We start from the raw sequence: 25,057 nt of genomic DNA on the forward strand, positions 1-25,057 counted from the left end.
GTCTCTGCTTTAACTCTGTGTGCTTTCCACATAAAACTAGATTATAAAGTGTATAATGAATATATTTATATATATGTGGACCAATATTTCTTTGGCCAAACAATCTCTGCATATGCAAGTCAAAAAGAAAGTGTACTTTTCCACTATGTATTTCAATAATCTCATGATCAAGTACTTTCTAGATTGGACCTGATCTGGCAAATCGCTGTTATCACTAAGTGAAATGCTTCCACTGTACAGGAATCTGAGGTCAATGGTGAAAAGGCTAAGGTCTGAAATGAAATTGTTTGATTTTACAAATGTTGTTCTCATTTTTTTCAGTAACAGAAACTGCTAATCACTATATGCTTAACTGTAACTTCAGTTCTGAAAAGCTAAATGTCATCTTTAAACTTTTATACTTTGTAGAAACTTAAATATACTTAAAGTACATAAGTGTACTTAAATATACCTCAATAACTGACATTAATGATGCTTCCTATAGATAGAAACTTTAATAATACTCAACAAAATATCTTGTTTTATGCACAGTCACCCGCCAAGGATTTAATGTGCCATCCTATGCAAAAAAGCTGCACAGAATGCATTTCAATTTAAATTTGTGCTCACAAAGGCTAAAGAGCTACAGTTCCTCAGCCAGGTTTAGTAGTTTGGTCTTGCTTTGTGCATAGCAAGGGGATAATTGAAACCCGGCCAGTTTACACATGACTACATGTAGCCTAGTATGTCCTGCAGCAGAATCCAGATTTGGGAAAAAAAAAAATTTAATATTTAAAATTACATCAAAATCCTTTACTTATTTTACAGGGCACACACCTTCCTGCCTGCACAGCTACATAATGGCTGGCTAGGCCTAGCCCATTCCTAGAGGCTCAAATACTGGTTACTGCCTCCACCAAGGCAACGTGAACCATCTAACACAACATGACAACTTTGCATTAGAAGGAGCAAGAAGTTCATACAATCCCAACTGCGAGGTACTAACCACCTCTCAAGACAGAATGAAGGAATTAAGGAGATGCAAAAGGACAGTTTTAAAGACCTCAGAGCTGTAGCACACGTGAGCTCCCCCTGGCTTTTCTCTGCATAAAATGATAGGAGACTGCTTCAAGCACCACCAGCTCATTTCTGGTTTTCCAGCCTTACAGAAAGAACATCAGGAAGGCAGCAAAATGTTTTTATCCAAATGTCCATTACCATACAGTAAGAGTTGTCCATGTTCTTTCTCCATGGCACCTTGCTGAAGATGCAGTGGCCCTCCCCCTCATTTTTTAACCTTCGCAGACACAGAAAAAACAGCTCTGGACCCCAAATACACCTCAGGGGTACACACCTCAAAGCCAGGCTGGCCCCAGGGCCACCCACCCCAGCTATGGGAATACTGCCTAGGTGCAGTGGTTTTTTGAACACATATTAAAAGCTATGAAGCAAATTACATAATGTAATTCCATAAAAGGGGAGACAAGCAGAAATGACAAGAAAGGAAGGCTTTTCCACTTATGAAGGTTATTCCAATAAAGACATTTTCAGAGGAGGAAGCACACACTCCCAACATACATCATCAGAAGTATGTATTTTTAGACAATATAAAGATTTCTCAAACATAAAAGGAGCTGACAGCAATCAAAGCTGTATTGTAGGGGCTACTGTTGTTGGGGCCACGCGGCTGGATTCTGAAGCTCTCTGAAGTGGCACTATTGATTTTTCTCCTCCACTTTAATACTATGCTAGTACCACACAAAAGTAAGTGCATAATAGTCCACAATCTTCTCCTTGGCACAACTAACAGCCTATTATCAGCTACCCTAAGAGAGGGCTTATCATGAAAGCAAGGAACAGAGGCAAAGGAGAAGAAAATTCAACAAGACAACTGTGTTACCAGATATTAGTTTTATGAACAGTCTAACAATCTGAATACTTCAGTGATTGGAAAACGTAATTATAAAATCTGTGCAGAACAGTATAAGCTGCTTTCTTGGAGACATGATAGAAGCAGCGGGTCCTGAAGAAAAGCCAATGACTGAAATTCCGCTTTTGTGTTATCTTTCCTTCTTACATTCCCCATCTGAGGAAAAGAGAAAAGGTTGTGGGAGATTTAAATGCTGGAAACTACTTTTCCTCTCTGTCATCCTCTTTGGACAATGAGGTTATCACATTATCAATACCAGGCCCAGAACGTGAAAGCCACTTTTATGCACCCCCACACACACGTTCATGCAAGCAGGACTTGGTATCTTTACTTTTTGAGAGCATCCTATTCTACCCATACTAAATTTGCAGGCTGCACCTCTCTATCAGCTAGTGGAGAACAGAAATAATTCTGCTGGTGAGAATTTAGATCTTAGTGAGAGCACTGCTCACCACTGGCACAGCTTGTCAGGTATGTCCACAGCATGCCAAGTCTGGATGGCCTTGCACACCCTATACCTGGAGAGAAGGTCTCCAGCTCAGCAGCCAGGCTATTTCTGATCCTTTCTGCATCACAGCAAGCTGCATTCTGAACCAAAAGCACCTCCTTTCTCACTTGCTTTCTTCCTTACATCCCTTCATTTCAATTTCTCATAACAAATGGGCATGCGCAATGACAGCACAACATACGAACTTTTAAAAAATAGACCATCACAAGCAAATGAAATAAATGAAAACTGTGTACTGTAAGGAAAACATAAATAAGGAACAAAAAGTGAAAGACTTCCAATATGACACTTTCCCAAAATGTGATCCTTACACCAAACAGAACACATTGAATCGTATTCCAGTGCAGAGTTATAGACATAAGGGTGTGCCACACTTCTTACGCACTGCTAAGCACTGATTAAAAAATTAGTTTCATTATAAGATGAATTACCTTCTCTGTGCAGGAGGAGCACTATCAGATGCTTTGACAGTGAGAGCATAGGATCGCCCCACTGACAATACAACTCCTGGAGCAATGGTGATAAGGCCTGTTCGGTCATTGATGATGAAGTCTCCCTGATCCCCAGCCAAAATTTCATATGCTATCTGTCCATTGGGTCCCTCGTCCGCATCTACAGCAGTGAGCTGCAATTCAAAACCAGAATGTCAGCACGCATGGTTCTGTGTTGTAGTTCAGTAGTCTTTTATAAGGCAACTCAGTAGGGGTAGAAGAAGCAGAGATGAGGGAAAACTTGAATACTTGTAACATATGCCATAATTTCTGATTACTGCACAACAAAGATACAGTTTAAATGAAGGATAATAGGTGTAAAAACATCATGAAGCAGAGAAAAACTGCTTACCTAAGATTGCAAGCAAATTATTTTAAGATACGAATTAAGAAAACTAATTAAGACCAAGTTTACTCTCTGTGGATTGGAATTTATAACACTTCCTATTAAAGGGGGTGGGGAGATACTTACTGTGTCGCAAATCTAACAAGAGGATCATATTTAATTACCTGAAGTTCCCATCCCTCTCTACACTCTTCAAAGTGACAGCCTTGTAATGCAAGACCTGGATATTAGAATTTCTGGCAGTAACATGCCCTCATTGTGTGGAACTGGAGAACAATGTTTGTGTTACTCACATGTGCACGTACCGTAAAGGAAGCCGAGTGGAAGGGAAATGGCAGCTATTCCCATATGGATACACACGTAGGAGGCACAACCACGCACATCACTGACGCGCCAGGGCCTGTTTCACATGACAACGTGACACCACCTACCTGAAAGGCTGTGCTTGTGGGGGCAATCTCAGAGCCGTGTGATAAATGCAACTGAGCATGTACCTCTGCACTTTGTGGCCTCTACACCGTCTCTCTACTGGGACTGTGATTACTCTCACATGTAGCATTTCTTCTATATAATTGTACAATTTTGATTCTCAGCATGAGAAAAATCTAAGGCCTAATATTTTAGACCCAAATTATAATGATGAACATGAGTTGTTACCAATGAAATGAGGGGGTTCTTATCTTGCCCCTGGGAAAGGCAACCGGTTTATCCCACTTCTGTAGCATGCCATGCTAAATCAAACACACTGGGCCAGAAAATATAGCTCAGTAGTCATATTTGTTTGCTTTTAGCTAAATGTCAAGTACCAACAACTGACTGCCATGCCATAAAGCAATTAACTAGCAATCTGAGATTTCACATCAGACCCCTGCCATCACACAGCCAGAAATATGCATCCATGCCTCAGTCACGCCAGTTGACAGCCCCACATCCTAGCTAAGCCTTTTCACCTGTCCTCTTCCTTTACACCTATATAGAATAACACAAGTTATTCTACATATGACGTATAATCACACAGCAAACTGCTCACAGTACCTATCACTTGACCTGTATTACTACGATTAAAATTGCATCTTAATTACCACCATGTTCAGAAAACAAAAAGGAGCACAGCATTCTGTTACATTTAGGGTTGAGTCACCTAAGTACCACCAAACTATGCCAGTACCTCTGGACTTTCTAAGGTGAATTTCTTCTTCCCATAGGGTTAGTTTGCTGACACACACACTGGTTTATGTTGGCTCTGAATTTTGTAGGACTGTGTATCACCTCAAACAGCACATGGGATGATGTAAAGCTGTACGAGCAGTACTTGAACATCTAGGAGGCCAGAGCTGCAGCAGGCAGTGGAAGCACTGCCTGTGCACCCAGCTATCCGGTACCAACAGCAGTGGAGTGGAAATGACAGGGAACGATGGCACAATGGGCTCCTGCTGCTCCCAGCTGCAGCTGAGTAGTTCGAGGTGGGAAATGGCAAGGAGCACCAGCAGGTACAGCAGCAGAGCCCCCCCAAGGATGTACAAAGCAATAAGAAATCCCAGCCTCAGAAATGATTCCCTGCAGGGCTCCTAAAGTGAGAATGAAAAAAAAGAATAGACGTGTAGCTCCTTGGAAGGTCTCTGCTGGCCTATCTGCTTTGGCTTTCTTGACACAAACACTCATGCCAGTGGGCAGCATTGCATGTAGAATTGCAAGTCCAGGATTTAAGGGTAACACACAGTGACACAAAACCTTGTCTGTGAAGCCGACAGCAGGATCAACAGATGTTATCTCAGCCAGGGCCAGGCAACACAGCAGGCTAAATGTCTGCCTGCCAGACACCCTTTTCTCATCCCTGTGACACTCTCAAAGTTGACAGCAGTGCAGACAGGTAGAGGAAACTCATTCAAGTCTCTGCTACATTAGGATATAATGTAATCTATTAATCAATATAGCACGATGCTCAACCTTCAGCAGGTCACAGCCTTTCAGAGCACTGCCTAGAACTTTCAAACCACCTCTGCCCATTGATAGCTAAAGAACTAGAAGAGTAGAAATGAAACCTTGCAATTAGAACAAGAAGGGAGATGAATAATAAAACCCAAAGCTGTAATATTCAAGTTAATCACACTTGCATACAACATTAAACACCAAGGGGAGTATGTGAAAAACTTAAGGATCTAGCTGCTTTAAAGGATAATCTCCATTCTTTATGCATATAGGGTCAGTGAAATATGAAATTTCATATGAAAAGTAAAAAAATTGCTCAAAACCAAGAACTAAGCCCACAATAGCTTAAACAGAATAAATTAATTGAAATGCTAAAAAATAAGTGATTTAGGTGTATAAGCAGAAGTGGGGTTTACCTTCTTTGTCAGGAGTGCAAGCTATTACTGCTGTTGGGGACTGAGCTACTTTATTGGAGAACCAACCATTTTTAACATGGAATAGGTTGTACACAGGATTCATCAACTGAAAAGCATGTTAGTTAAGTGACTTTTCTCCTGAAGTAATCAGTGTTCTGCTTCTTTCACACACAGCACAGCGATCCAAAGCAGATTTCCAACACAGAAGTATTTATCTAAACTGATTTTATTTGAATTCCTGCCATAGATGCTTCCTTCCAACAATGCAAACTGATCACTGTTGGACTACAATAAGCAAATCTTCTTAATTCATCCTCTTACAGTATTTTGAGACATACACAGGATAAACACTTGAAATACCTTAAAAATCACAAAACAGATATCATCTCCTCTTAGAAGTTTAAAAAACAAATTAATATCCAATGTGTTATTTTTGGAGAACAAATCTCATTCTGTATTTTCTTTTGAAATTCTGAAAAAGTCATGCTATGAAGACTGCACTTCTGGAACGTGCTTTGCATTCCATCCATATCATGTCTTGATATACCCATATATTAACTTGCAACAGTCAGAGTTAACACCAAAACTCAGCACATAAAACAGACTTTCTGTGCCCTTTTAGGGTTTAGAGCTTAAAACCCTCTCAAACTCCATTTCTTTAATCACTCGTTCTATAGTTTCTATACACAACTGCCTGTGTTCATTAACCTCGCAAAGAGTAACTATCAAACTAAGTGACATAGTTAAGAAAAGTGCTGCCATAACCTTCTCTACTGAACTTCAAAAGTAAGGCACACAAAAAGATAAATAAAGGCTTTATGCAAAATACAAGGTCCTAAGTATTTAATGACAGGATTTGGAACAAGGCCAGTTTTTACTGTGATGACATGAAAAAGGAAATTAACACAAGTACATAGATTAATAAGGTTAATTAAACTTACAAATACTGAATGCTTTAAAAGATAAGTGATTTGAATAACGTTTTGGGGCAAAAACAGGAATCAAAACCAGAATTAAACAGAATTAAGGTTTAACAGCTGCCATAATATATGATTCTATAAATTCCATCTCCAGCTGTCCCAGACCGATAGAGCTTCATAGTTAACAAGATTTGAGAAACACGGTCTAAAATATACAGAAAGAAGTACAAAACAAGATTTATTTTACTTTCCTAAGAAACTTTTTGCATCCACCAGTATTGGCTTCATTACATTCACATTTAATGTATTGAAAGTTTTGCAAAATAGGTATATGTTCTATTGCAGCAACAAGTGGTTTTCTTGGAAGGAAAAGGAGACTTACAATGACGCCTTACAGCTTACAAAGACACATTCTTAAGTCACTATACAAGCTCTGTTCAGACTCACTTTACGCTTGGAGGAAACTGGACTTCAACACTTGACCTGCAACCGTTCCACAGCAGCACTTTTAGGGACCTTGCCCTGAACAGATAAAGTGATTACCAACCTTTCCAGTAGCCCTACATTTTTCAACAAATTAAATGTTTAGCAAAGTTGGTCTGAATCGTACCAACCTAAAGCAAATCCTGCAGAAACTGTGAGTCACACCAGTTCACCTCCCAACGGCTGTCCTTGAAATAAGTGTTCCAGTCAAGCGAGTGCAAGGCTCCAGAGCCACATTCAGTACACATTTATGTTGTATAACAGTGTCAAGGAAACAGTACAGTTCCTCTCCGGAGCAGCATACCAGTGAAAAACACTGGGCTGCCAGAACTTAGATGGCAACTACACGCCTCCCTCATGCTTCTAGGGCTCAGCAGTACAACTCAGCCATTAGCTGCAATAGGAAAAGCAGTAATAAGTTTCTATGTGTCAGGGGCAAACAGGATTGTGATGGAGATATTCCTAAACTTGAGCTAACAAAATGTAACGCTAATGTAGAGTAGGTCAAAATACTTTCTCAATATCTTCCTTCAGACGTTTCATTAAGTCTCTATCCATTATATTTTTACTTGAGTATATAAGTGCATTTACTGAGAAATGCAAACATAACCCAGTTTTGTCTTCTGTTTCTGTTAATAATGTTTACTTTGTAGTTGGAAATTAATATGCTGATGGACTGAAGGCAAAGGGTTGCAAATAACCACATAAATAAAACCTTAAGTATGGTTTGGAGATGACTTTTACAAAGATTTCCTCTAAATTGTTCTGTGGCTTTATAGCAAGATGCGTGTTTAAGAGCTGTAAACCATGAGCATATGCCAAGCTGCAAATATCCAAACATGTCTAATACATAATTTAGTATGTGTCCGTATGCAAGGATGGCTCAAGTCACATGTGCGTACGTGCAGGAAATGAAAAGAAACTGTTTAAAAGAGACAAAGTGATCCAGCGCTGAGAAGCCGCATTTGAGGTAATGGCAAAACAGTCGCAGAGGAGGCATTTATTTAATGGCTCTAAATAAAATTTGTCCCCGTGTACAACAAACTACAGTTACTGCTCGAGACTAATTCTACTGTGAGCAAGAGATAAGTGACAGAGACTTTACTGCCTGCAGTTTAACCATGTTTTTATCTTTTTGCTTTCATTTATGACCTTCAGCACAATGGCCGTTTATGCTGCAATGTGTGAAGTTAAGTACTCTGCGTAACCAGGGTGTAGGGCAGGACCTCCAAATTAACTTGCACTGGTGATCTTAGGCAGAATTGTTTCAGCTCACACAAGGTGAACAGGTAATGCATTAATCCACTGCATAGCTTATTTTCCATTTTTAATCATAGAGTTATTTAATTCTTCTTATAAGAGAGCCCTTGAACATAGGTCATACCTCTGCAACAGGAAATGAGGTAGAAATTAAGATACACAGATAAATTAAAATAGGTTATTTTGGTTTCATACATTCAAAGCAGAGCAAGAACAGCATATCATTCTTAAGGCCAGTTCAGGTGTCTTTCTGTAAAGAGAACATACACAAAATCTCTTCACAGGCCAAGGAAGTCTTTGACCTTCAGGCAAATTTACGCCAAGATTTAGGTGGATAATGTTTTTTTGCCATCTTCTATCCCTTCTCAGCTCTCTCATTTTCTTGCTCAATATTCTCTGTGCCCTGCATAGTTTATGCTGTATACAGAAACGAGAGATGTCTAAAGAAACAGAGTGGATTTAAATTACTTATGTGAAATATTATTGCATTACGACTGCATGCTCCAACCATCAATGCGTAACTAGTTTAGATATCTGAATCACAGTAAGAAAGTACTAATAGAAAAGTGGAAAACAGGACAGCAAAATTATAATAATATAAAAAAATGGAATTAAGTACTTTAACAGGTTTAATATGAATCAGTCTTTCTACTGATAATTATTATTTACCACACATTTAACTGTTTTAAATGACCGATTTCTCAATCGGCTATTGTCTCTCTTATGGAGCACAATAAAATACCTATAAAAGCAGAAGGAAAAATCAGATAAGAAATTCTCAAGCTGAAAGGGACAGAATACACAGACATTTAAACTTAACTGAGAAAATACTCTCCTCAACTAAGGCCTCAAAACAATCTCACAAGTACTCAGAGTAGACAACTGAAATAAAAACTTCCCAAATCAATTCTGTTTTCAACACCCCAATGGTACTGCCATAGCCCCTGCCCAAGAAGTCAGGGAGCAGAGACTTCATGCTCCGCTGTGTATCCTCAGAAAGTGGAGGGAGGTCGTTCCTATAAAGGGGACAAGCTTCTCTATCATGATACGCACCAACTTTCTGAAAAATATACAAGCAGCCATGCAAAGCTGCAGCTAACATGTGCAACTGGAAGGCAAAATGTAGATTACCCACCACTACCAGGCTCCCAGATGAAACCAATGCAACTCAGTAGCACACAATTTTGTTTCCACTGTTTCGCTCGCTCCTCTAAAAGGCAACAGGGAAAGGAGGGAAATGCCTTGCTCTAACCACCCGGGGGGGGGGGGGGGGGGTGAGGGGGATTGGAAAAAAAAAAAAAATTAATTTCATTTGTAATGAATTTTTCTTTTCCTGCTATTTGTGGTTATTTTCAAGCAGAGCCTAAGGATTTTTTAATTTACCTTTTTTTAAGAGTGTACCAGACAGTAAACGCAATCTAAACTATTAACTAATATGTTTGGGGTTATTTTTCAGGACTAAAATCAAAACATTTTCCCACAAAATGGGACAACAAGCAAGTACAAACTGGGGTTATTTGTACATTTTCATGCAACTGCATTCATCAAAAACAGAAAAAAAAATCTTAAACCCTTATTACACTCAGGATAATAAAAGCAAAGTGGCAACTACATGAGAGCACTTACACTGCTATATCAGAAATTTTCATTTTTGTAGAAAGATGACATGCTTCGTTAAAGAAATACTTTCTTGATCATCTCTGAAAATAAGTCTGAGTAGAGTTAAGTCCAAGCCATTGCTTATGAGTAAATGATTATGAGATTGTACAGATTCACTGAGGTCAGTGTTTTTTTTCTAACCTTTCTCTGATTAGAGAAAGTGGTTTTTACAGACTAATCATACCTGACCTGTGTCATTTTCCTCTGAGAACTATCACAGCTGATCATCACCTCACAGCAGAGAATCTCAAATGATTCTTAAATCAATTATAAGATAGGGTTACAAGATGAGTTTGTTCCAAATACAGAGAACAAGCTAAATATATAATCAAAATCACTGTATTAGCAGTTAAAAAAAAAAAAAGTCTGTTTTCCATTTGAGAAGGTATTTATAAAGCAGAAGCAAATAGTGACCAGGCAGCACATATCCACCTTCCTGGCCTAAGGAAACCCATGGGTATGCATGGCACCACAGACTCAGTGGCTACTCATAACTCCACAAGACAAATCCCATTCCTCACACTCCTATAACACTGAATGAAAGACTCAGTGCCTGCAGCCCAGGCAGAATAACAAGGTGAGCAACTTCCCAAATACTCCAGCAGCCCAAAATCATTATTACTGGCATTATTATAGCATGCAGAAATCTTAAGATGACTCTTAGGTTTTTTTATGTCAGTTAGTTTATAAACTCAGATCATCTGGCAATGTAAGATTAGTTGAAAAACCACCCCTCTCCCCAAACAGCCAGAATTTTCTACCCTCCATCTCTGACCACATTATAAACTCACATAGTCTGAAAGTAACCACGTGTTGACCTTGCAGACAGAAGTGTGGAGGAAGGAAAAAACTCACTCTCAGAACTCTTACGTTTTTCAAAATAATTTTAATTTTTAGCAAAGGCAAGTTTAAGGCCTGACTTCCCCACTACTCATTTCCAACTTCACAATGTCATTCTAGAAGGGACCTGTTCCAGACCTACTTCAGGCATTAACTAAGTTCAAATGCTCTGCACAATATTTACATCTAAACTTTTCCTCTTACCATTTCTACCCTTGCACTTTTTTGTCCTTGCAGTGTTTCTAATCTGCATAATTCCATTGATCAGATCGATGTTCTTTATACAAGCGGTTACACAGTGTCAGTGTGGGAAGGCGAAAGGTAACTGCTGCCATGGGCAGTGGAGGAGCAGGAACATAATAGTCTCTCAGACCAAACCAGCTCACAAAGTAATTTGTGTCTCAGCTAAGCTAATTCTGGTGGCACAGGCTAACGCAGATGGCCTTGCAGAGCCACCCTCTTGCTTTTTCCCAGAAGGAACAATTTATTAAGGAATTTGTACTCCTGCTGTTTGCACACCTCCAGGATCTGAAAATATTTGCAGTTGAAACACCAGAAAGTATAAAGCCTCAGAACAGCACATTCCCTTGAACACAGAAGTACTGTAGCATTGCAGCTGTTTTAGAAAAGCACAGTAGCTGCTCTACTTGACCCCAGGTACCATAACCACAACTCAGGCAGCTCAGAGTATCCTTAAGGCCAACTTTGGGGACTGAAGGGTACTTTGGGGACTAAGGCCTTCTTTGGGTACCATTCTTTTCACACATGCTGCAATCTCATTTAGCAACATCTTCTGCCTCATGTTTCCTGGCACAGGCACCTTTAAAAGGAAAAACCATTTAGATACTCAGATACTTTAAATCCACAACACTCTACTTTGCCTGATGCCCTGCACAACAAAGGCCATGTGATAACCCTAATAATTTATTTTTGGACTAGAGTGCTTATGCTTTAGGAAAAAAAGCCTTGATGTAAATATTTTCAGCACTGTATGTATCTCTGTACCTTAAATATCAAGTGAATGTATTGTACTCGCAAAATCCACATATTTATACAGGGAGTTAGAAGTTTATGAGATGTTGCAAATACAGCTCCTGAGCTCCACCTGCCTTTCGATCGTTCAGGACAACAGTATTTGGTCTCTTTTTTTTTTTTTTCCCCCACACAGCCTTGTGCATAGCTTGAAGGAATTTAATTATGTTTCAAACTTTTATCTTTCCCCCAAATCTCGCGAAAATGTCCCCATGGCTCTCATTGATGCTTTTTAAGCACTTGTAGCCCAGACTGATGAAAAGACAAGACTAACATTAATGAAGATCGAAGATTGCAAATGCAGCAAGCCAATACAGCTCAAGTAGGGCATATGTCAGAACAGAGACTGAACTCTCTTCTCCTAATACTGTTAAATCACTGCTACCTTCAAATGCTTAATTCCTGATTATATTCCAGAAAATGGTATTTTATTAGTTAAGTCAGCTGATTCCCGCCCCCCTCCCCCCCCCAATACTCCCAACTGTCTTCTCCCATCCTTGAATGCTGACCTCCACTAACAGCATCTTGTCTTCTCATCCATCTAGACTGGAAGCACTCAGGAGCATGGTTGATATCTTAGAAGAATTACTACCCAAAAAAGCCTTTTTCCATTAACTTCAGTGCAACCAGGATTCACCTCCAGTCTGCACTGAAACATAAATCAGTTCTTGCAAACTTTAATTAAAAGTGCTTCTCTCTCTGGGCCTGTGTTCAACACATTTTTCACTGCTCATTTGCTCTACAAACAAACGGCTTCTGTAAAAACCAAAAGGTTTTATGACATGGTAAAACACTTCTGGTTATGTTCTAGTGAACTGTTTACATGTTCTCCCAAAATATTTTATTTCAATATCCCGCTAATACAGAGGAATATTTTTTTCTTTTGAGATTTTTCAGATGACAAGGTTTTGTAAAACTTCAGATGAAACAGCTGAACTGCAGCTATGTAAGACAGGCCTATCATTTAGTATTATCAACTTTTTAATATTTATGTAACTAATGCAGCAGATCGAGATACACAAACTTCATTTCTAGCTGTTTTCAGTGCATCTCCAATTTGTATTAATGAGACCATCTACTGCTAACAAAAAGTGAGTTAACAAGCTAATAAAAAGACCTGAAATTACCTTTATAACGCCTTCCCCAGGCCTCATATCTGTGTAAATCTTGACATTGTATGATATATTGGAGAAGGCTGGGGAATTATCATTTGCATCAATCACCAGGATATTGACTGTCACTGCAACACTCTCCTGTACACCATCAGAAGCTGTCATCTTCAGGTTAAAAAAAAAAAGGCAGAACAGGAACATATTTTAATGGTGTGTTCTTATACAATTCCAACTATGAGAAAACACAGTGTGACAACTAAAAATCAGCATTTCATTTTTCATTTTTTGTCTGCACTTACAACTACAGGAAGCTTCAGCTGAGCTTGAGCCTGCAGCGCGCAAGACTCAGGGCAAAAGCAAAGTGAAACAATGCCTTTAAAACATACTGTGTCAGATTAGCAGGAGAAATGAGAGGGAAACAGTTATGAGGGCTGGGGCCGGGATCTGAGCTGCAGTCCATGGCTGGAAGGGCCCGTCCCCAGCTGTGCTGAACACCCTCAAGGAGCAGGGCCTGGCCACAACAGCTCACAAACCTAACACAGCAAGGCCTGGGCACGGCCACACACAGGAGCTGCTATACGTTATGTTAAACCTCAAAGACAGCATTTTAAGGTGGGACTTAAAGAGCTAGAGGCCTTCTTACTCCATAGAGGAAATCTGAGCTCTCCTTTCAAATGCTAAACGGACAGAAAATACGGAGGCATTGTTTGGGAGCCCCTGCAGAGGAACAGGGTTTCCCTACAGCACATTTGCAAATTGCTGTAGGGCTGTTAAGATGTTTACTCACAGACTGGGAAATGCCCGAGGGATTATTAAGTCCATTCAAGCTTTTCTTTTTTTACATATTGCTGGCTGTGGTTTATGTTAGCCTACTTTTTTATTTTGTACTAAAATAAAGCAAAAAGGCCATTTACAGGCATCACATTCATGTCTCAAGGGCCGAGAAAAGACCTGGCAAAGGTGGCCTTCAAAGGCCATGCCAGATACACAAGAGTCAGACTGTGTCATGGGAGGGTGGTGAGGAGCAGGATATAAGCCTGAGACCATGGAGATGATGCTGGTAGGGGGATCTGAAATGTTGCTATCAAATCAAACACATGCATTTTGGAAGAGCACACTACCCCAATTATCAACTCCCCCCACCCCCAGTATTGCTTCTGCTCATCCTTCACTGGTTTTCTTCTTCTGTGCCATTTTAATGATCTACAACGATGTTGTAACTAATGATTTTTCAACACTTGCTCTGAACAATGCCTGATGTGCCTTCAAGTGCATTTAGCTTACCGAGAAGGTGTAAAGCTGCTGGACTTCTCTGTCAACAGGCTGCAGCAGGGTGAGGTAGCGGGTGATGCCACTCTGAGTCACAGTGAAAAACATATTGTAATCGTTCAAAAAGAGATGGAGCTGGGGATCCTTGGTCTATAAATGATATCAAAAAAGAGCATTTTATTATAAATTCATATATACCATTAAGTTTCCAATTACCCAATGCAAGTGCTTGTTTTAGTTGAAACCTAAATAAGCAGAAAGTACAAACACTGTGAATAACAATCTACAAAACTATATTAAAAAAAGTGCTGATCTAAAAATCTAATCATCTTGATGAAAGACATATTAAAAATACACTTTAACCTATAGAGTAAGTAAACCCAATGGTAAACAAACACTTGTATCTGTTAGTTTTAAATGATGCTTCTTTTCATTAAAACAGTAATTTTTAAGCCAAATATAGCTGACCAATATAAGAAACCAGACTCAAGCATTTGTCTTCAACCATATTAAAAACAAAACAAAACTTATTTTGATTAATGGAGCGATAAAACAGTTGGGTTGATGCAATGAAAAAAGATAATAATATGTGTTGAAGCATATTGCTAAATAGATGCTTTCAGAAATTCTCCTTACGTCTCGAAAAGAATCAAAATACATTGATACACAATTACAAATCTCCCAGCTGATCAGGTGAAAACCATAGTAAAGCAACTGTGGTATAATTTTCAATACGAAGTAACATTTTAAGGTAAAGAGAGAAAAAAAAGGCAAGTCAAGGCACTGTTAATTTTTTACTCATTACTTCCCTAGGTAGCCTGCTGGGAACACGGATTTCAGGTCTGGATGGCTCCACGTACAACCAGGTGAGCACTAAGAGCGGTGCTGCAGTTCTAAAGCTGCATGCAAAACCACGTGACAACATAAAGATACGGCAATGCCTCATGAGACACCCCCTGAGCAACCACTCAGGAACTCATCCTTCCATTTCCATCCTCTCTCCTAGCATGGTTGGCAGATTATAAGAGTATGGGGAAGAAGAATGAAATGTTCCCTGGGGAAAAAGACTGATATTAATTTTGGGGCAAATGGAATCTCAGCTAACAGAAAGGGGGAGGAATGTCTCTGCCATGCACAGAATCAGAAGTTAGTACTGTATTCACAGGGAACAGAGCAGATTAACTGAAGTCCAGAACCTCAAGCCAGTTCCTTCCAGTGTGAACTTGCCAGATGGATACAAAGCTGCAAAATGGACTTCCTACCCTTAGTCCTGGATGCCAGCACAGAGCAGGCAAAAAGGGTGTTTAAGCTCTGTATGCCCTGGTGGTTCTGAAAAGCCCCACAAATTCAGGCACTTTTCCAGGATGTCAGTGTTGTTGAAATGCCGGAAATGTGAATCGTGACCAGAATGAAATATCTCAACATCTTCCCCCATCTCTTTAAAGATGCCATTGAGTTATTAAACTGATTAGACTGCAAGCGTCACTATATTACAGTTAAATTTAAAAATAAACTACATTACCTTTTATTGCCTACACTATTCCAACAAACATTTCTGTGTCCTTGTATGTAATCTGGTTGATTTAACCTGACTTAATGTGCTACTCTTGGTCATTAGTTATTTAGTTTATTTCTGTTATATGAGGCAAGGTTACAAAAGAGGAATGCAAATGTGATCGGTCAAAACACAAAAGGCTAGGAGATGAGTCCTATAAAAACTGTTCTGAACTGCCCCAAATAATGTGGAGATGAGGAATCTTAGGACTAGAGAGGACAGAGGAAGCAGAATAAAACCTAACAGAAAATCCAGTGGCTGCGCAAGGCATAACTCGAGAAGTATTTTTACCAGCTACTTTCCAACATAATTCTACAGAACCTGCCCCATACAGAGTAGGAGACACAACGCAGTCAGAAATAGCTGAATTCAACAAATTATCCAAAAAGTAGCATTATGTTCTTCTTCTCTGAACATTTTCTCAACCTCAATCCAAAACGCTTCCAGGAGGTTAACTCCTACCCTGTCATTATTGTCATTCCTACATAACTAAAAAAAGAAAACAGACCACTGGAAAGTTCACCAATCCCTACAGTATAGTAGGCATAAACACTGGAGCCAACTCTAACATGCACTAAGTGTCATAATGAACAACTATGAGGACAGATTAGTACAACAGAAGGAGAAAGAGAAACTTATTTTAGCAATCCAAAATACTCTAAAGCGCACGTTTTGGAAGGCTAAGATTATACTATTTAAATGAGAAACTATTTCAGTTGCCAAAAGCTACATGAAAGAAATATCAAAGTGTTCCAAATGAGTGGTTTCCTATTGCCTAAAGCTTTGCTGCAACTATGCCAGCTTTCAGTAAAATTAAAATTCATTTTACAGCTAGCAATGCAAACGGTAATTTCTTTTTTCCATGAAAAATTACAGAAGGTAATTGCCAATAATTGTTCACTTTGTAGACACTAAAGTCAGTCAAAAATTTAATTTCAAAAAACTCGGGTTAGTTGTTACAGTTCTTGCTTGACTTGCCGTTTTGAACACTAATAAACAGTATTTTTTTCCTAATTTGTTCTTGAGAAAAACCAATGATGGAGATCCCATACACTCCCAAAGTAATCTAACCTATTCCTTAGGTATTCTTGTATTAGAAATTTTATCCTAATGTGTAAATTAAATTGCCTTTACTGCAATCAATGCCTATTTCTATCATCTTCCATACATATTGAAACTACAAAGCAATTTATTTCCTTAATCTTTGCATTGTTATGCCAAGATTGTTATGCCATAATCTTGTTATGCCAAGATTACATTTTTATAACATTTTATGCTGAAAGAAAGTCTGCTCAACTTAACTGTGAATGTTTTATGTGGCAGATACTGTGAGAGAATACACTTCTGGGAAATAATCCATCTATGTTGCCAACACTATTTCCAATACTTTTATTTTTTAAACTATTATTTTATTTTGGGCCCTCGACTTAAGCATTGTGATTTCTGACAACATTACTGGGTCAGGTAGACTAGCTTGTCTCTGCTAAATTGTTTGGCATATAATTTTATGTAGAAAACTATCAGAATCCACACAAAAGAGTATACATGCAACCTGCAAAGACCCTTTCAAGCACGCAGTTCAAACCTGATATGGTCTGCATACTTCAAACTGACTAGTAGGTACTTTTTAAATTAAAAAAACCTTTTTGTAATACTTAAGATTTCTATAAAGACATATAATTATTTAAGGAACATAAAGCAATCATAACATAACCACAGTACAACTTTATGCCCTAAATGAATTTGGTCCAATGTGTTCAAAGGGCTCTTTGCAGGCTTCACAAAACAAATGACAGTCCCAGTCTCCAACACCAACAGGGCAGAGAAAAATCAAGGAGGACAGGGGGAAATAAATAAATAAAGCACACAATTAAAACAAGAAGTAATTTTGCAAACATAATACCCAATACCTACAGGAATGACACCTGGTGCAAGCTACAAAGAAAAACATATGATACAAAATGAATACAAGTAAAGAAACACAAACCTGATACTGATGGACATCATAAAAGCAGTACATTTGTGAAAAAAATGGTTATAGAGAAAAATACAATAAAATGAGATGCATAAAGTGCTTCAATGCACTCTTAATAAACAAAGCCTGCATTTGAATTTGTTCTGCTTGAAAATTTCTGGAGAAGTTCCTGAAAGTTTGAAAGCCTGTGCAGATGCTAATATTACATTTCTGCTGCTCCTTCCCTCCCACAAGGGCTTACAAGCTCTTCCTAAAGCAAACAGTTTTCTACAATTTACTAAGATTAAACCAAAATTACATGATATTGTCAAGAATGAGCAGACAATGACACATATTCTGTATGTGTTTCAACATCCCCAAGGACTTTTTAGAGGGAATATATTTGGCTGTTAAATTCTCCAGAGTAGCCAGAACAAGCACCCAAGAGTATCAGAACTGCTTAAGCTTCCTGATTGCTAGCACAGGCTTGTCTCCAAAAAGCTGTAACAATAACAAAGATAATTTAATGACACATCTTGGTTTTCCAACATTCTTCATGCAGAGGATGATCAGCACTGAAATGCGCATGGAAGAGAGTTATTTTGTTGAAGAGATGTTTCCAGCATTTGACCTCCTCATTTCTGGGTGAAAGTAGAAAATCTTTTCCACTCATGTCTTTCATTGGAAAAATCTGAGATTCACAGTCTTGCAGAGGCAAAGCAAGTGAGATTCTCAGTCCCACTGACAAGGGTCTTGCAATCAGACTGTGTTAGCACTGACCTCGTTGCTTTTCTCTAACTTGTATGAGATGAGTTCTGCGGGGCCTAATGAGATGGTCATCCAGGTTCACAATAGCTTGGATGGAATAGACAAGGAAGACACAGCATCTGGATTGAATTTCCTGCATCTTTAACATTGCCATTAGATATCAGAAAAATAACCTGAAGCACAGTCTCCTGAGAAGTCTTTGTGATGGCTTAAGTCATAAAACCGCTTAGATCAACAGAACCCAAGGAGGAGAACAAATCAAGCCTAAATTCTGAGCAACTGAAAAACTGAGGGAGATAAACCAGTCTGAGAAGACTTTGCCCAGGACACCCTATGAATGATTTTTTTCTCTTTAAATATTTTTTCTTTAAAGTGAGTTTATTTAAATAATATTTAATTGTACAATTTAAAAATAACAATAAAAAAAGCTCTTCACCATTTGTGTCATCTCCACTTTGGAGGAAAAGATGTCAAAAGGCTAATGAGAGAACCAGGATGGATGCTGAGCACTGCTTTAATTCTGAATTCTTTCAGTCACCACCAAAACCTTTCCAGTCCTGGCACAAAGCAAGGGCTGCAGCACTAGCATGACTATAAAGTCAGGGACTAAAAAGTGCTACAACACTTTTTAGACTTTTTCAAGTTGAGGTGCAAAGGGCCGTGCCCCTCCCTGAATGAAAAGCCGACAGAAAAGTTTTGAAAAAAATAATCTTCTGTTCCTCATACAAATGAGCCACTCCTGGGAGAGGGCAAAAAACAAATGCCAGCATCTTCAGCACTTCCACTAATTAGCAATAGCATTTGTTTAAAAAAGGGCAGATATACAAAAAAGAAATTCCTTGAGGACTCCAAGAAACTCAAAGAGAGAAAGAATAGCTTCAGAAGGCAGAAAACATTAGGTATGCATCCTGCACAAATAAAGGAAGAAATACAATGCTATGGTTGCAATTCAATGTTAAGATTTTTATTTTTCCGTTTTAAGCAGAAAGATTCAGAAAAGAAAAAACCCTATCTTTATAAAGCCTAAAGAAAGAGAAGAAGCCTTTTTGCTTTGCCTTTCCCTTTTGTTTGTTTTAATAATGATATTAATGAGCTGTTACATTTGGGAAGAATATTTCCTGAATTATTATTTTGTAATGTGACTATTAGAGTGTCACAGAAGTGCTATACAGGGATAGCAGTATTATGAGAACTCTCCTCTCAAGAGAATACTGGCTGCAAAACAAGTTCAAACAATAACAGTGAAAGATACAAGCAATCAGGCAAATATTAGAGAAAAACGTTTCAGTATTTAAAATGCTTCAGTACTCTTGGATAAAAAAATCCATTATTTTTCCTTATCTTGATATATCATTGAAAATCCATGACCTGCATTTGTAGTTACATTTAAAAGTTATTTTATCCATTATTTGCTCTGTCCTCTTGGGTTGCTACTGAGACGCCTTTATGTAAAATAATAATTCTTTAAAATTTCCCACAAGTGCTCTGGAAACGCAGATGTTGAGCAACCATTACTTAGTTTGACTTCAACTTTGTAGACAATGGAATCATAAAACAAGAAACTGGTCTAGTAGAAAAGGATTTGGAGAGGAACCTATGGTAATAACTGACCTGCATCATATTCCACTTCCCAGGGATGCTGCACTGGGCTGTAGGCATTCGCTGAAGCATCAGGGTTACTGAACAGGTCCTTTTCTGAATGTGTGCTGGGATGTTAAATGCTTTTGAACACATGCTGGCACACCTTATAAACATGACATAAATTCTGTGTTCTAATGAGCAATGTACAAATTACCTTACACCCCGAGTTTATTCATCAAGACACTGCATGTGGTATCAGCAACAGCTTCGTAGTTGAGTATTATGTAATGGATATGAATGCTGATTAGTGTCTTTCCACTTGGAAGTTAAATCCTGGGTTGGGGGTGTGTGTGTGTGTGTGTGTGTGTGTGTGTGTGTGTGCATGCGTGTTTGTTTTTAAGAGACTTTCAACAAGACTGGGCATACAAGGCAGTAAGGCTGTTACTGTGTAGCTTTTTCACCAACCCTAACCACCAGAGCAGAAGAAATTAGCACCCTCCCATGGAACCAAAAGAGTAAGGAAGCAAGTGGCTCAGGAAGCCTTATGTAAACAGCAATCAGATCATACTGTTTAAATTCCTCATCTCAGCTTTGGTTTACTCAGGTCTTAAGGTACCCGTATGGCTTAATTTAATTTATGCCATTTAAACAGACCACTTAATTATATCAGCACTTGGCAGTGCTGCTCTAGTTAAAGGTCTGTTCTCAATGTCACATCTATAAATTAATTTTTGGAAAGTTTATAGCAGGACCCTATTATAATTCCCACAAGTTTTAAATTTAGAATGTGTGTTGGTTTTTTCTTAAGATACATAGTTAAGATGACCACTTTCTTCATGCATTTATCTGAAGCAGGGAGTTATTTTAATGTGAAATATAATCTCAACTGATTCGTCAATTGAAAGACTGAATACATTTAGCCAGTGTCAGTATTGGAAACTAACATGCACAAGCACGTAGAGGATCTATGTCAGCTTCTCATCAGCAATCCCTACGTACTAAATACATTAATTTACCAAGATACAATGAAGTCATCAGAACATTAAGACCTGCAAAAGTTAATAAGCATTACCTGTGCTTACTAACCTACCCTGAGCTACCACCTAGTCCCAGCAAGAAGACACCTGTCATTTTAGTTTGTTTGGCTGTTTTTATTTATGAGTTACATGTAACTACTGCACTCCCAGCCTTACTCTGCTGAAGTCTTATGCCCACAACAGGTTATAAGCACCACATGAATCACTGACACATGTATTAACACACAGGCAGTTAAATCTGATTCTCTCCTCCCTCACATCCATGTTACACGTGCACCATTTCATAGAACTAGAAAGAGCTATGCTGGCATGAGCCAGGTGATGCCAAAGGAATAGGGAATTGCACAGAGCACTTCCACCCAAGGACAAGGCTGATCATCTCTCTGTGGCTGCAGGCAGGTCTCTATGTCCTGAGATAAGTCTACATTCAGGAAAGTCAGCATTCTGGAAAGAGAGAGGACACATCACCTCTGGTAGATCTGATGCATCAGGTCTGGTTGGCCTTAAGCATCAACAAAACATGCAAGAGAGAAGACTGATACAGTCATGGAATCTGGCACCAGGTTCCCTAAGTAGTTCAGGTTGTTGAGACAGAGCAACCCTTCCCTCCCCCTGTATCTCCCAGGCTTGGTAATGAGCACTTACGGCTGTGCCACTGGCCCTTATCCCCCCCTACATAACGGAAGCGTCCTTGCAGGTACAGAGCCATCCTAGCAGCAAGGAGAAGGACAGAACATGAGGGACACTGGCCAGGTTACACCACAGCCCATCTCCCCCGGCACATGGCATTACAACCCAGCAGGTCCAGAGATCGTCATTATTTTGTCCTCACTTTGGGGGAATGGGGTGTCAAAATTAAGTTTTTACGCCACATCATTTCCCAGTCTAGAAATCCTTGGCAGTTATTCATCATGCAACAGTGAAATATTACACTTTTTCAATAATAAACAAAAATAATTAACTGGAAAACTTTTGTCTCTGTGTCATTTTGTGTCGTGACTGAACTAGATTTTTCACTAACTTAACCAAACTCCTGTTATTAGTTGTCCAATGAAAATAACAACATGATGTAAAACAACCAAGTGTTAAGTTCACTGGGAAATACTTTTGGGCCCTTGAATGGTCACTTCCTGTGGATATGACATTTCAGGTCTATTTGTACTGAAACACAGAAATATTTAACAACTTCTAATCAGCTGCCTAAAGCAGCTTGTGTTCAAGAATGATAAACTTGTTTTCCATCGTCTTTGGATGCAGATTATTTAAGTTCTGTTAGTGCTCCAAATTGAAATATCTGCTGCAGATTGGACACATCTTTTTATTATTAGTTGTGCTGGTTTTGGCTGGGATAGAGTTAATTTTCTTTATAGTAGCTAGTACGGGGCTATGTTTTGGATTTGTGCTAAAAACAGTGTTGATAATACAGAGATGTTTTAGTCGTTGCTAAGTAGTGCTTATACTAAATCAAGGACTTTTCAGCTTCCCATGCTCTGCCAGGTACACAAGAAGCTAGGAGGGGATACAGCTGGGACAGCTGACCCCAACTGACCAAAAGGCTATTCCATACCAGGTGACATCATGCTCAGTATATAAAGCTGAGGAAGAAGAATCATAGAATCATTAAGGCTGGAAAAGACCTCTAAGATCACCTAGTCCAACCATCAACCCAACACCTCCATGCCTACTAAACCATGTCCAGAAATGCCACATCTACATGTTTTTTGAACTCCTCCAGGGATGGTGACTCAACCACCTCTCTGGGCAGCCTGTTCCAATGCTTGACCACACTTTCAGTAAAGAAGTTTTTCCTAATATCCAGTATAAACCTCTCCCAACGCAACTAGAGGCCATTTCCTCTCGTCCTATCACTAGTTACTTGGAAGAAGAGACCAACACACACCTCACTACAACCTCCTTTCAGGTAGTTGTAGAGAGCAATAAGGTCTCCCCTCAGCCTCCTTTTCTCCAGGCTAAACAACTTCTCCAGTTCCCTCAGCCGCTCCTCATAAGGCTTGTTCTCCAGACTCTTCACCAGCTTTGTTTCCCTTCTCTGGACACACTCCAGCAACAAAATGTCCTTCTTGTACTGAGGGGCCCAAAACTGAACACAGTATTCGAGGTGTGGCCTCACTAGTGCCGAGTACAGGGGCACGATCACTTCCCTACTCCTGCTGGAGACACTATTCCTGATACAAGCCAGGATGCTGTTGGCTTTCTTAGCCACCTGGGCACACTGCTGGCTCATGTTCAGCCGGCTGTCAACCAGCACCCCCAGGTCTTTTTCCGCCAGGCAGCTTTCCAGCCACTCTTCCCCAAGCCTGTAGCGTTGCATGGGGTTGTTGTGACCAAAGTGCAGGACCCGACACTTGGCCTTGTTAAACCTCATACAATTGACCTCAACCCATCGATCCAGCCTGTCCAGATCAAGAAGGAAGGGGGGGATGTTCGGAGTGATGGCGTTTGTAATCATTACGCGTGATGGAGCCCTGCTTTCCTGGAGATGGCTGAAAACCTGCCTGCCCATGGGAAGTAGTGAATGAATTCCTTGCTTTGCCTTGCCTGTGTGAGGGGCTTTTGCTTTCCCTATTAAACTGTCTTTATCTCAACCCACAAGTTTTCTCACTCTTGCCCTTCTGATTTTACCCTCTCCCACATCCCACTATGGGGGAGTGAGCGAGTGGCTGTGTGGTGCTTAGTTACTGGCTGGAGTTAAACCATGACATTAGTGATGCAATTAAAACTACAAAAATTTGGGCCACACCTATGTTGAAATTTCTAGTGCAGGCAAACACAAGTATATCAATGAACCACTCTATTCAATATCCAAATATTGAGATAACTTCATGGGAACATGCTACTGTACTACAGAGAAGGCACAACAATAAGATGTGGAGCCCTATGGTCAAAACTGCTTGTGATGACTTTCAGAGCAGCCCTCAAAACAAGGTAGTGAACTTGTACTGACAAAATCAGTAACTGAAAGCACTTTCAGTGGTGAACATAAATACCAGGATTATGTTACAAACCTCATAAAGTAGTTTATATTAAAGAAACAAATTACTCTTCCATGCAGAAGTTTTTGAAATTAAATATTTGCAGTTTGAGTGTATACAAATATCATGTGCTATACTAACTACCTGGTAGTTACATGATTCATTGAAAGAGTCAGCCCAAATTCAGGTTTTTAACAGTTCGAAGTAATCTTAATTTTCAGTCTTGTATATGATCCAATATGTAGTTACATCAAAGAACCTTGTATTATCAAATCTCTCTTTGACATCTTGTGGGTAGATTTGTGCAACTGCCAGGGAAAGGTTAATCAGAGCACTATTAACTATAACCTGAAAAACCTCTGGAGGTTAATGAAGTCCAAAGTCTTCCTGTCATTCCTTTAGTGTAACAATATCACCTACTAGGAAATAGGAGAGAGTCCCAAAAAACCACCAGCATGGAAAACTGCCACATAGATTTAAGTGTCTGAACTAGGACACTGAATTCTCTTTAATTAAAACAGTTGTTTTGAATTAGTTCAAGCACAACAGATTCAGCCCCTCCCTCACTAGCCATGCTACGTGACTTCTTTTACCACTGTGGACTTTGTATGCACAGTAGGATTTTCCTAGGTCATTGCAGCTACAAAGGCTTGAGGGCAAATATCTCAGTCCCTGGAACATTGGTGGACTTGCAGATAGAGAAATACTGGCAGCACTTTGTGGATTAACAGTGAGATTTTTGAACTATTTTCGGCTGTCCTTTCGCCCAAACTGGCAGTGTAGCAACCCAGGCAGAAACGGTTCACAACAAGCTCTCCAGCTTGCCAAAAACCCAATTCTGAGTTTCAGACCATACCTATCTAACATGTAAGTCTATCAGTCTCACAGACAGACTTGCTCGGTTTCAGTCTTCCACTCTTCAAGTGATGAATGGCCTCTCTTTCAATTTTTGTAAAGTTAATATTCAGCCACGCATGTTATAAGATGGGCATAAA

General features: G+C 39.3%; 1 protein-coding gene across 4 annotated transcripts in view; it reads right to left on the reverse strand.

The window, feature by feature from the left end:
* Positions 1–25,057, reverse strand: part of PCDH15 (protocadherin related 15) — a 378,762-nt gene that overhangs the window by 177,799 nt on the left and 175,906 nt on the right. For all 4 annotated transcript variants that reach the window (XM_072869959.1, XM_072869956.1, XM_072869957.1 and 1 more), the window contains exons 11-13: positions 14,190–14,324; positions 12,921–13,070; positions 2,849–3,042 (exon numbers count right to left, since the gene is read on the reverse strand). In XM_072869959.1, the coding sequence (XP_072726060.1) occupies positions 2,849–3,042; positions 12,921–13,070; positions 14,190–14,324 (479 nt within the window). The remainder of the gene's footprint in view (positions 1–2,848; positions 3,043–12,920; positions 13,071–14,189; positions 14,325–25,057) is intronic.

The sequence above is a fragment of the Ciconia boyciana genome, chromosome 8 (assembly GCF_034638445.1).
Source record: "Ciconia boyciana chromosome 8, ASM3463844v1, whole genome shotgun sequence".
In the NCBI taxonomy this organism is placed as follows: Eukaryota; Metazoa; Chordata; class Aves; order Ciconiiformes; family Ciconiidae; genus Ciconia; species Ciconia boyciana.